The 13,934-nt window shown below is 41.8% G+C and overlaps 1 protein-coding gene across 4 annotated transcripts in view; it reads right to left on the bottom strand.

The window, feature by feature from the left end:
• Positions 1-6,855: 6,855 nt before the first annotated feature.
• Positions 6,856-13,934, bottom strand: part of LOC141548985 (protein bicaudal D homolog 2-like) — a 39,141-nt gene continuing 32,062 nt past the window's right edge. For 3 of the 4 annotated variants that reach the window (XM_074278333.1, XM_074278331.1, XM_074278334.1), the window contains exons 6-9: positions 11,432-12,439; positions 10,210-10,361; positions 9,170-9,389; positions 6,856-8,566 (exon numbers count right to left, since the gene is read on the bottom strand). In XM_074278333.1, coding sequence (XP_074134434.1) covers positions 8,561-8,566; positions 9,170-9,389; positions 10,210-10,361; positions 11,432-12,439 — 1,386 coding nt within the window. In that variant the 3' untranslated portion in view covers positions 6,856-8,560. The remainder of the gene's footprint in view (positions 8,567-9,169; positions 9,390-10,209; positions 10,362-11,431; positions 12,440-13,934) is intronic. The other variant, XM_074278335.1, reaches the window with a different exon arrangement.

The raw sequence follows: 13,934 nt of genomic DNA, 5'->3' as shown, positions 1-13,934 counted from the left end.
AGAATCTCCCATTAGGACTTCTGGGAGTCTGCATTGCTCCGCAGGAGAACCTTAAGCTGAGCCCCTTTGAACTTCTGGGTGGGAGGCCCTTCCTCACCTCTGACGTTCTTGTAGACCCAGAACAGCATCGGGTCACTCAGTTGGCCACGCAGCTCAGGGCAATCCAGAAGGCCCTTTCTGAGGATGCAAATGTCCATCTCCCCAAACCCACAGATGCTCATCCTCAGACTGTCACCCCCCCAGTAAATCATGTTACATTGTGTACTTAAAATCTTGGAAGACTCAAGATGCTGAGCCCCTGAGTATAAAGTGGAAAGGACCATATAGGGTCATTCTGAAAGGTTTCTCAGTTGGACTCATGTTTCTGGACTTAGAAGTGCTACTCCTACTACGTCTTCTCCCTCGGATATTCCTGAATATTCCTGCGAACCCACAGAGGACCTGAAACTACTCTTCTGCAGGACTCCTGGAAACACTGGAAACATCCTGGATAGAGAAGGGTGACATCGCCTGTGTCCTTCTCTCCCTCACTCTAGTTTTCTTTCCTTCTTGTTATTTTCCACTTTTCCCAGGTGTGCCTTTAACAACGCTCCGAGGATGAGAGCTTTGCTCCTAGTATTTTCTCTCCAGCTCTCTTGGGGTCATTCTGTGGAGCCCCGCCAGTGGGGAGATAACTCCTTAGTCAGGCTAGGGAACTCCATGAGCAGAGGGGGCATTCAGGATTGTTGGGTGGGCCCTCGGCAGCCTCAAGGCAGCCCACAGATGGGACCTGATGCATTTTCCCCAATGTCACCATCTCTACCCTGGATGCCACCCCATTTGTACTAGCTACCCCCCAGAGGAATAACTTTAACCTGACTATGCCCCGTTTTTTTGCCAGAAAGGATTTCTTACTTATATAATAATTGTAGAATACCATTCCAAAATTATCCTGGCCAACTCACTCATAATGCTTCTATACCATGTTCCTTGAAGCTTCTTCATAACTTCCTGAGAACTATTTGTTTCCTCCAGACTCTAAGCTCTGAACTTCCAGCTACTCATTCAATCAGATTATCATTGGCTAACTGATCCTGACACTCGGCATCCTTTTGAATGCTGCTGCTGCCATCATCAAGTCGCCTGCCTCCCCTCCTCTGTCTGGACCCCACTAGGCAGGGACAGCTCTACACCCCTTATCAGCCTAAACCAGCTCCAGAAAATGAGACCTCCATCCCTTTGTCCCAAATGAATTTGGGGTGCAACTACTTGAGAGGAGAAATGATATGGTATAGCTTCTAGGGAAATATAGTGGTGATTTTGGAGTCCCCTGACGTTGGGGGGCTTCTGTTCTGGCAGTCTATCTGATTCCAAAATCCTTTGGCTTTTGAATCTAAGCCAAAGGCTTCCCCATCCCCAACCTAAGAATACTATTGTTCTAACAATGTCAACAAATACTACTGTCTGTTGGTCAGTGATAACCAAATTCCAGAGACCACTCCTTAGTCCTACCTCTGAGCCATAAAATTAGATATCTATAACATGAAGAACTACATAAATGTGTCTCTGCTTCTGTTGCTTTGCTAAATTCTCTTGAAATTTAGACCACTTCAATAGTGTCACAATTACGAGAAACTTTGCCCCTTGACTTGGAGATGGGTTCAAGTTTGCAAATTCTTTTGAGACACCTTGTAACAGTCTGTGACTCCAACCTTTTGGGGTACCTTCCCTTCCCAATCTCAACAAAAATGCTATGCTTTGATCCACATTCAGTCTTCATAGTTTTCTCTCTGGTTAGCACTTTCTATCAAGAGTCTCTTAGAATTGCTTTGGATCACCTCATTGCTGAGAAGAGGCAAGTCCATCCCAGTTGATCATCATATAATCTTGCTGTTACTATGTACAATATTCTCTTGGTTCTGCTCTCTTCACTTAGCATCATGTAAGTCTTTCCAGGCTTTTTCCAAAATCAACTTGCTCATCTTTTCTTATAGAGAACATTCATATACCATAACTTATTCGGCCATTCTCCAATTGATGGGCATCCACTCAGTTTCCAATTTCTTACCATTACAAAAAGAAGTGCCACAAACATTTTTGCACATGTGGGTCCTTTTCCTTTTTTAAGATCTCTTTAGGACACAGCCCCAGTAGACACACTGCTAGATCAAAGGGTGATATAAAGGGATCAAAGGGTCATAAAGATCATAGTTTGATAGCTTTCTGGGTTTAATTCCAAATTGCTCTTTATAATTGTTGGATCAGTTCACAATTCCGCCAACAATGCATCAGTGTCCCAGTTTTCCCACATCCCTTCCAACATTCATTATTATCTTTTCCTGTCATCTTAGCCAACCTGACAGGTGTGTCCTGGTATCTCAGAGTTGTCTTAATTTGCATTTCTCTAATCAATACTGATTTAGAGCATTTTTTCCTATGAATAGAAGTGGCTTTAATTTCTTGAGACGATGCTTATTCTTACTATTATTATTTGATATTATTTTGGAAATGATAGCAATAGCCATATGGCAAGAGAAATGAATTAGAATAAAGATGGATAAGGAAGTAAAACTTTTCCATTTTTTGATGAATATGATGGTTTATTTGGAAAATTCTGGGAAATCAATGAAGATATTAGAGACAATTAAAACTTCAGCAACATTGCTGTCTACAAAAGAGATTCTCAAAAATAAACAGTATTGGTACATAACAACAAAATATAGAAAGCAGTAATAGAAAGGGAAATTCCATTCCAAATAACGACAAAATCCTAGAGATCGATTTCTCAAAGCACACCAAAGATTTGTAAAGATTCAATTACAAGGCATTCTTTAAAGATATAATGGACAACCTAAATAGCTGGGAAAATATTCAGTGCTCATGGATAGACAATGTCAATATAATAAAAATGACAATACTACTGTTGAAGTTGAGAAGGGAAGTGACCCCAAAAGGTTGGAGTCACAGACTAGTGTTGTAAGGTGTCTCCAAAGAATTTGCAGGCTTGGACCTATCTCCAAATCAAGGGCCAAAGAGATACATTTATGTAGTTCTTCATGTTATAGATATCTAATTTTATGGCCCAGAGGTAGGACTAAGGAGTGGTCTCTGGAATTTGGTTATCACTGACCAACAGACAGTAATGTTTGTTGACAGACTGTTAGAATAATAGTATTCTTAGGTTGGCAGTGGGGGACCCTTGGGTCAGATTCCAAAGCCAGTGGCAGACTGCCAGAACAGAAGCCCTCCAAGGTCAGGGAACCCCAAAATATCATTATATTTCCCTAGAAGCTATACCATATCATTTTCACCTTTTTATTTATATTGTTTGCTTGTTTTATTTCATTTTTTTCTTGTGTTTTGATTTGATCTTTTTTTACTCAGCATGACAAATATGGAAATACCTTTAAAAGAATTGCACACATTTAACCTGTATCAAATTGCTTCTGTCTCGGGGAGGGGGGGAAGGAGAGGAGAGGAAGAAAGTTTTGGAACACAAGAATTTATGAAGGTGAATGTTGAAAACTATCTTTGCATATATTTGGAAAAATAAAATACCAGGAAAAATAGGGGGGGAAGAGCAAACATCTTTACTTCACTCTGTCTAATCAGGAAAGGTTCTAATACATTAGATATATGTGTGTGTGTGTGTGTGTGTGTGTGTGTGTGTGTGTGTGTGTGTGTGTGTTTAGTATATGCTGCTTGCTTTTGGTTGTAGATAGATGCTGTTTATGATATTTTAAAGTCTTTCTATGGCCATATTTTGCAGGGTCTTCATCATAAAAATATACTTTTTAAAAGATTTTTTGAAATTGTGTGGTTTTGGATATTTTTGTTTTTCATATTGATGTGACTCTTTCCTTGTCAGGAAGAAGCTGTTATCAGATAATTCTATCTAGGAAGGAACTCTTTTCAGCCCCCCCAATCCATCTCCCTACCTCTGGGCATCTTCAAACAACCTTTGGAGACATTGATTAGCATATCTTTAGGCAGATCTGAGACCTGCCAGGTCAGGTACATTCCATCTAGCTCCTGACAACCTCCTTCTGAGTTCCTGCCTTTACTTCTCTGGTTTTCCTGAGCAATCTCCAAGGCTATATTTCCCCTATAAAAGATCTGTTTATGATTATCTTTGCTAAGTTCTCTTTGAGACTAAGCCCACTGAGACATAATTCTCTCCCTCCTCATACTGCCTTCCCTCTAATGGTGCATTTCTCCATACTCTAGCTAACTCTGGTCAGTCTAAGTTGCCAGACAATGGCTTTCTCCCACTTCACAGAGTATTTCCTTTCTCCTAGTTAATTGTGTGGCTCAGAATGGTGAGGGATCACCATTTAATAAAAAGCTGGAGAGATCTCTAGGAGCAAAACATAAGTTTATTATACATTCTTGAGAGAAGCTGGTGTCCCTCCAGTCGAACATGCAATTGAAAGGAGGAGGGACCTTTTGGGACAGGTCTTAATGCAAACACCACTCCCACCACTGACCCTCATCCTCATTGGCTGAGGGTCTTACAGTCTAAACTCAGGAACCACCCAAGAAATTGAACTTAGCCAATAAGTACATAGTTGCCTATATTTGATCAAAGTAGGGAGAAAATGATGTCATGGGAGGATAGCAGGAAGGGGACTTAGGTATGCCCCTGAGATATGCTCAAGGACCTTCTGGCCTACTCCAACTCTGAAGTAGATGAAGCCTTACTTGATTTTCACAACTGTCTTGAGAGATTTCACCCCATCTCAATTCAATTGTGAGTTCCCGGGGCAATTTATCTTTTTCCTTGCTAACTATATCCTCTCCCAACTCTATTTCATTTTTACCATTCTTTGTGTTTATTGTATCCCTTTATTTTGTCTGTAACCTATTCCCCTAAATAAATCTGCCTTTTGTCAAAGAGAATGGCCATCGTGAATTTGTCATGTTGATTTCAAATTAAGTATTGCTATCTATTGTTTTCCTAATGTGGAATCATCTTTCCATTTCTGGTATAATTACTTGATCATAATGAATGATTTCTTGGATAAATTATTTGTTTCATAGGATTTTGTTGAAAATGTTTGAATCACTGTTTATTAATGATATTGGCCGATAGTTTTCTTTTGGTGTTCTATCAACTCTGGTTTACTTATTAGAAGTATGTTTGTCCACATGGCCCAGCACCAACAGTTACAGATTGCGGCCTTGCCCGTGGGCTTTTGCCCTTTTAGGGCTTTCAACTATCAAGGCCTGAGGAAATTTCCATAGCCTGGACCCCCATGGGGTCCAAGTATGGTTTCCCACCCAGAAACTATTACCAGTCACTCCTAACTCCCAGGCCTTCAGAAAAAGCTCTGGCCACTGTCTAGTACAGTGCTTCTTACCAATCTTACCTCAATCAGAGGTCTTCAGAGATCTCTGGCCACCACCTCATTGAGCGGTGGTTCTCCGTTCAGCAGAGCACCTGTGGATGCTCTGCCTAAGCAAGCCTAAATCCTTAATCCATATGTTCACAATCCTGCCCTAGCCCTACTTCCTCCTCCCCACTCCTTATATCGGGTCTATGAGGTCACATGCACAGCCAATTAGAGGAGACACCTCCCATTGATGACGCTAATCTCAATGCCCCAAGAGACAGTCCCTGCTGGTCATCCCGGGATCTCAGGCTTCAAGATTGCACTGTCCATGCTTCCTCTTTGGACCCTTACATCTACGGAACACTGGAAAGAGGGAGCAGGAACTACAGTGGATTTTTTTGTCTTGCCCTCGAGTCTGCTAGTGCAATTTCACTGAAATTAGCATGGGGAGTAAGGGAGAAGTACTGAGGGAGCTCAAGGTCCACACGTGTCACTATTTGGGGGATGGAGTTTTTCTATTTTTCAAAAATCTTCTTTCAGATTCTAAATGTGCTCAACCATGGAAATAGATGAAGTTATTTTATCTTAGAGCCATAATTTCTGTTTTGGAGAGGTTTGAGAAGTTATAGAGATTGGAGAAAATCCACCATCTTGTTGCATGCATGACTTAGAACGAATCTGGACATTTTCACTGACTGTCCCTCCTGCCTGGAATCCTCATCTCTACTCTGGCTTCCTCCCTGGAATTTTTAAACTCCCAACTAAAATTACATCTTACGTAGCAAGCCTTCTCTGTTGTCTCTCAAATCTGATGCCTTCCTTATGCTGATTTTGTTTGCATGTTATCTTCTCCATTAAACTATCAACTCTATGTCTAGTGCTTAGCATAGTGCCTGGCGCAAGCAGGTGTCTAGTTAAGTGGACTCATATGATAGGAAAGACAGTTAGCCAGGGATGGTCTTTTGTAAAACAAGTTGAAAAGACAATGAACCAAGCAGGGGACAGGTGGGAAAACACCCTAGAAGTAGAGATTGGAAGGAAATGAAAGCATCTGGTCTCATCCCATAAAGCTGAAGAGTCTCTCTGAAAATAAACTACAAGTGAAATCAATCCCTGGTTAGGGCGGATGGAGATGGGCCCAATATCAGTCCTCTGGAAGGAGAAGACCCTCAGGATTTCCAACTACAACAGCAACAATTGCTAGGAAGGTAGGGAGTACAAAAGGGAGGGGGAAGGGGAGGAAGGCAGAGGGAAGGGAAAGGAGGGGCAAAAAGGGAGAGGAAGGAGGAAGAAAAGGAGGGGGGAAGAGGGAGGGAAGGAATGGGGAGGAGAACGGAGGGAAGGGAAGGGGGAAAGGGGAGGGGAAGAAAGGAAGTTTTCTTATACTCAGGAGGGCAACTCTGACCCACCCAGGTTGTTGTTTGTCCTTCATTCTCAAAAACAACCATGACATCAGGGAAATGATGCCATGACACGAGGGTGAGTTGGATTGGAGGGAGGGAGGACTATCCAAGGTCAACAAACAACAACAGAAAACCAGAAATGCAGACAACTAACACAATTTATTTATGAGTTTCATTCTTTACAGAAAAGATTCTTCAACGTGCATCATATTGAGTGGGGAGATTTAGAGAGTGTTACTTCATAAACAAAGAATAGATATTTACATTTCCATTAAAAATATATGTATATATATTTTCATTCCAATTAAACTATTCTCTTACCAGGCTGATTTAATTATAGTGAGCTTTTCGTACCCTTTGTACAACCCATTGTAGCCAGTTGATAGTCTGGCAAGAACACATTCTGGTACTGAAAATACTCAAAGGCTCATAAACTAATACTAAGTATTTGGGGATATGTGGTTGATAGTACCACTCACCCTTCAAGTCACCAACTCTCTTGAGGTGTTCAGTTTATACCCAACATGCACTTTAAGAAGGAAAAGGAAGAGGAAAGGATTTCCTCTTATTGAAGATGCCTAAAAAGAAGGTTACCAAAATAACATCCTCTGTAAGAATTCAGTGTCCCATCTTTAACCTTTTTTCCCAAGAAAAGATATAGGTCCAATATAAAAAAAATCCCATTAAGAACTGTGGGTGGCTAATTCTCAGGTTTGAAGGGACTGAATCGGAAGAGGAAAAAAAAAACCCAGAGACCTTTCCACAAAACTATACTATTTTGATTCTGCATAAAGCAGCCCCTTACCAGAATGACTTGACTAATCCTTGAACTTAAGAATCTAGCCTCTTCTGGCTTCAGATGGCTTTTATCTAGGAAGAGTCATGCATTTGGAACTTCCCCTTTCCAAAAAATCCCTTGTGCCCAAGAATCTAAGCAAGTTTCAGCATTACCAAGCATCTCAAATACTTGTCACTTATTTAGGGGCCTTAGATGACAAAACTCCTTGCCTGAATACTCCTAGAATGAACTTCTTAGAACTTCCGCTTAGGATTTGCACAAATACATTTCTTTCTTTTTTTATTTTTATTTTTTTCTGAGGCTGGGGTTAAGTGACTTGCCCAGGGTCACACAGCTAGGAAGTGTTAAGTGTCTGAGATCAAATTTGAACTCAGGTCCTCTTGAATTCAGGCCTGGTGCTCTATCCACCGCGCCCCCTAGCTGCCCCACAAATACATTTCTTAAAGTTTAAAACAGTACACAGTACAGTCGTACACTGATAGAAACTACTTTTGCAGACAATTTCTAACACCGTACAAATAGCACCAAGTGTATGTCAATTATAGAGAAACTAACCTGTAAACAGAAAGACATGCAAGGTTTTATGTCTTGCTTGAAATGGACTTGAAAGCCAACAGCAATTAAGTCATAGCACGGGAGCAACATCGAGGCTCGATATTTTTTCACATTTTCTGAAGAGATAGGCTCACACACCGATATGAGAACAGGGAATATGGTACTCCACAAAGGAGTCACAGGACATTACTACTCAAAAGTGGAAATGCAGGACCACTTTTATCTCAGCTGAAATGAGCTCTTAAACACAACACAATCTCAAACATTTTAAATGGCCTGTATTTTCAAAACAATTATAGATATTTTTTACTGTAACTGAAATAACACAGTGAATATCTTCCCAAAAGACATCACACACTCTTGGACAACCATTTAAAGCTCAGAAGCTGGATGATTTAAATATTAATGTCAGTTCTGTGCAGATCCATTTGCTTGTCAACACTGTTGCTTCCCCTCTGCTGGAAAAAGGAGGTCTTCTTCATTCCATTCATTTAGCGCTGGTAGATGTTGGAAGGAAAAACAACAAAAACACAGCAATGAAAACTAGCCTACATCTGAGACTGAATATTTTCAATAACTTCGGGAATAAAATTCCAAACTGTCTTATTTTTTTCTAAATTCAAAAACATCATTGCAATATTATTCTATGGCTAGTAGAGAAATGTAATGGGACAACCACTAGAGAAGTGGCAAGGTAATAGCCCCATAAAATAATTTTCCAGCCAGGTTTCATTCAGCAGCCAGATTAGAAAGTTCCTGAAAAGTCAATTATTTGGCTAAGTAAGATGATTAAAGAAATACAGAGCCGAGAGATGGGAAGACACCATCAGCTTGATGGCAGGCAAATTGTTGAGTCAAGGACTGAAAACACACTTATGAGAAGAATCTCATCAAGAGAGGCCCCTCAGAGAGATGAAGAGAAACACACCAATGAAAAGGAGCTGGCTAGCTCCCCTCAGGAACAATCTTCACTGTGTGGAAGCTTCCCTCTTCCACCCCTCAGTCTCCCACTTCCCCTTCTCCCTCCTCCCTCTTCCCCCTCCATCCCCTCCCTCCCCCCACCATACCTCCTAGCTTCATATTTGAGCAACCTGTCATACCCAGTTACTTTTGAATGGTCTTCCTTTAGAGTCAGAAACAAACTTTGCCTGGCTATACCGTGGCAGAGTGGACTGTGCTTCCAGTGCCTCTAAGCGCTGGCTCAGTGCCCGTTTCTGCTGAATTGCTAGGCTCAGCAAAGACTTCAAGGTCTTCTTCTCATCTTCTACGGCAGCAAGCTGTTGCTGTATTTCACTGAGCTGCAAAATATATTCATCACATCTGGAAAAGAAGGGGGAAGGCAATTCAGCACCTCCCACAGATCATTGGCCCTAAACATCTCGGTCCCCTTCGGGCACAGGTCCCCAAGCAGGCAATCACACTCAGCATTTTATCTTCAAGAACCAACTGGATCACTTGTGAGACAAGAGTTGGCATAAAAAGTCTGTATGGCAAAAGGGAATTTTATTGGCACTGAGAAGCCAGCTTTGCTAGGAAAACAGACTTCTCAGTGGGTAAGATCCTGTCAGGGAAATAACACTGAGCAGAGAATATCTTCACAGTGGGCAAGCGTCCTGGCAGGCAGCTATACCAAGGAGAGAGCTTCCCTGGCAAAGCGTAATCCTGTTTCGGACTTCTGCAAAGATTTGGGGTTCAGAATCGTCTTTTATTAGCAGTGTGAGCCTTGGGCTCTCATTCACAATTGAATGAGATTCCTCAGTGTTGTCAGTGCCCCAACGGGCCTAGATTTCCAGCTGAAAAGAGATTGCTTATCTTGGAGTTTCCAGCCACTCCATATCAGGCTGAGATCTCCAACTGAAGGAGACCACTTCAGAGGGTGTTGTCTGGAAAAGGCATGCTTCTCCCAGGGGACAGCCTGAGACCCCAAATCTCCCTTCTTTTACAGATGAAAGGGGACACAGTTTCAGGGTTCACCCCCAATCAATTACCCATACACCAAGTGTACACAGATTAGTTTGGGGACACACGCCCCCTTTAGGGCAATCAAGGACTGGAAATCTCTCCCTTGGCCCAAGCTCCGTGTTGCTTCACAACCATAAGAGTGCTGGAGGAGTTTTTGAAACAGAGAACTGCAACTTACCTGCTGGCAAACACCGCCCGAAGGGAGGAAAAAGTAGCTGTATCTTCCTTCAGAACTTTCAACTCATGTCTTAATTTATTCATGGTCTCCGCCACCACAAGCTTCTCGTCTTCATACTTGCGTTTCATATTGGAAAGGGCACCTTCAGCCGCCTAGAGGAGAAAAAAAAGCGAGTTGTCATAGAGAATTTGCCAAGCCCTATCAGTTGGAGAAGGTTCAATTTACTTCTCCTCCCTCGATGCTGCTACTTTCTGATATTCCAGTTTACCCTTTGTCTATTTCACGTGTATATGGTTGTGTGTGCGTTGGCTACTCCAATAGTGTGTAAGTACCTGAGGGCAAGGACCCTAGTTTTGCTTCTTTTGTTTGCCTAGAGCTTAGTGCAATGCCTGGCACTAGACCTATGAATGCTTAATAAACGCTTGCTGATTTGACTTTAGCAACCCCGTGAAGTAACTTCTCGACATATTTTACATTATGGTAGTTACTTACTGTTAACCTACTACAGTTATCCCTCCCACATGTCGGGGGCTAGAGGCATGGTACCACACAATTTGGAAAATACAAATAAAATGTTTGGCCCGCCTTCGCAGAGAAGTAGTCTGAATTTTTGTGGTATTAAAAGATAAAATGTGTTGATGCTACACCATACTATACATATAGATTGTGCAGTTCCTGAGTTTCTACACTTTTTCTGTGTCATCTGCTGCTTCCACAAAACTCCCCCAAAATTCCTATTAAACTTCTTATGTTGACCCTTGATATGTTGAAATCAATATGAAGGAAGTCAAGATGTGGAAGGGATAACTATAGTCACTAATTTTGACCAAAACTATAAGATTAACCTATCCAGGAGGCTAGTCTACAAGTCAGTTAAATTCCTATCACTATGGGCCTTGGGTATGGCAAGTAATTTGAACACAGGCACTGACAAATACTTTTGTATGTTGTTGAAGTAACAACACCTTAAAGCAGTAGAAACCAAAAAAGAGTTGTTTCTTTCTATCTTTCAAAGTTAACATGATGGATTATTTTAACTTCAAAAAGAAAAAGGAAAAGTGTTCTTTTGGATACTTTGCATCCAGTTGCCTGGTTTTCCCAACTTGACAAAAAAATCATTTTTGAGTTCTCAAAGCTTGTCTCTTTCTGCCTTGGCTCTTGAGCCAAATGTTACAGGCCGGTGTAGTGTTAAAAATGCCCGGGATTATCACCAATAGCTTACCTGCTTGTTGGCCTTCAAGACAGTCCTCAGAGTTGCTATTTGCTCTCTTTGGGTGTTCAACAAAGACTTCAGTTTCATTATTTCATCAACAAGAGCATTTTTATCCTTCAACTCTGTTGACATGGCTTCAAGGGACTTGTTGCGTAATGACATCGCCAGGGCTGTCTGGAGTTGCTTCACTTGGCTTCCAATGATGGAAATCTGATTGGAGAGACTCTCGGGTTCCCTGTCGTACTCCTCTCCTTCAGATTCACAAGAATCACTAATGGACTGGTTGCTGCTGCCACTTTTCACGGTGCTCGTCTCAGGGCTAAACAAGACTTTCACGAAGAGCTCATTAGACTGGCTTCGGCACATCCGCACGTTGGTCATGACATCATTGGCATGCCTTTTGCAGGTATGGACAGGGGCCCCTTGACCATCTTTGCAGCCATCTAACAGGCCACGATCAGGTAACAAGTTGTTGCAGATACAGACGCGGCGATACATGTTGGCCAGGTCTTCGGTAATCACCTGTAGCTCCTCCTGGGCTAGGCTCAGTTTGCTCTGAAATTCTGATGATCGTTTCCTTGAAGCCTGAAGTTCATTCTCTAGATTAGTAATGATTTCTTGCTTCTGCTTACCTGATTTGGCCCAGAACCGTATCTTCTCCATTAGATTTTGAGACTCTTCTTGCCAGGCTTCTGTGTCCTGTTTGTACTTGGCTTCAAAATCCTGGTATTTCTGATTCAGCTCCTGAAGTTCTGTCTTTAGTCTGGCTACTTGGGAACAGTTTGACGCTGCACATCTGTGTTCCGGGCCATGGAGGTCACTGGCATTGCTCTTCTCTCCATCTTTTCCAAAAAGCAAACTCAGTTCATTACTGCCATACCGTTTGTTTAAAGCCTGGATTTGTTCAAGAAGGTAGTTATTTTGAGCTTGCTGTTTGGACAGTGCATCCTTCGTACTATCAAGCTGTGCCTGCAACTCTTTTATACTACTTAATAGCGATGACTTTTCATGATCAACCTGTGGGTACAAAGCAAAGAATTTCGAACGGGGATTAAAATTCCTTCTAATCTGGGCCTTGAACTGAATGACCTCGTTAGACACATTGTAGAGTGGATTCCTATAGAGATAAGAAATTCTCAGGGGTCATTAGTCTAACCTCTGAGATTCTGAGATTCCTCATTGTACATTTGGAAAAGGGCATCAAGGAGAGGGGAGGAAAAGGCATCAAAGAGAGGGGGGGGAAAGGCATCAAAGAGAGGGGGGGAAAGGCATCAAGGAGGGGGGGAAAGGCATCAAAGAGGGGGGAAAAGGCATCAAAGAGAGGGGGAAAGGAAAGGAACTCTGATTCACGATCAAGACTTAATCCGGGAGGAGGGGAGAAAACTTTTGTGGCTTTTATACCACAGTGTAAAGAAGCTAGTAAACATCCAGAGGGCAACCAGGATAGTGAAGAAACTTGAATTCATGCTATATGAGGAATGGTTGAAGGAAATGAGGAGGAGAAAAGACGTGGGTGAGATAGAGTAAAATGGCCATCCAGGTATTTGAAGAGCTGTGGTATAAAAGAAAGCTCAGACTTTCTTTGTTATTTGGTCCCAGAGGGCTAAATTAGGAATAAGGTAGAAGTTGAAAAGAGACCGTCAGGGAAAGGCTGACAGGGCTGTCTCAAAGCAAAGGATGAAAGACCACTTGTTGGGCAGGCTACATTGGGGATCCTTTGGGAGTTTGGGATTGGACAAACCGGATCTGAAGTATCTTTTGAATTCTGAAATCCTGGGATTCCCTGGAAGGGAAAAAGTCACCTACTCTTCCTGACTTCAGTTTTTGTCCGTGGTAGCACCAAGGTTTGTAATTTTGGAGCCAACTTTGGACTTTTCTGTCTTCATGACAGTTACCAGGTTCTGCTGATTCCACTTCCAAACATCTCATGCATCTGTCTACTATGCTCTCTCCATTAGGTGATCTTGCTAATAATATAGAGACTCCTTATCAGCTACCCAGGTTAATACAATAACTTACTCGCACCTCTTTTCTCCGTTCCAAATGCAGAGATCTGGTGATGATATCCTTCTGCTCACAAAAAGAGAGAAGAGAAGAGAAGAGAAGAGAAGAGAAGAGAAGAGAAGAGAAGAGAAGAGAAGAGAAGAGAAGAGAAGAGAAGAGAAGAGAAGAGAAGAGAAGAGAAGAGAAGAGGGAAAAAAGGAAGTAAAACAAAATAAAGCAAAAATGAAAATAAAATCTTCCGAGGCACTGTGGGTGCACAGATGAATATGAAAGGAGGCCCTATCCTCCTTTGGTTCCTGCTGAGAGGCTATAACACATATCTTGACTATTAAATTCCAGTAGGTAGTAATGACCAGGAAACATTTCTAACAAACTGATCTAGGAAACTTTAAAAAGATAACCTTAAGTACTAGACAAATCAGGTAAAACTTCCCAGAAATATTGAATACAGGAACACCGTATAGCTGGGATATAGATCAAAGCTTCTTAAACTGTTATGTAACTGAAT

Source organism: Sminthopsis crassicaudata, chromosome X (genome assembly GCF_048593235.1).
Source record: "Sminthopsis crassicaudata isolate SCR6 chromosome X, ASM4859323v1, whole genome shotgun sequence".
NCBI lineage: Eukaryota > Metazoa > Chordata > Mammalia > Dasyuromorphia > Dasyuridae > Sminthopsis > Sminthopsis crassicaudata.
The sequence above is the reverse complement of the archived record's forward strand: the minus strand, read 5'-3'. Positions and strand labels throughout refer to the sequence as shown.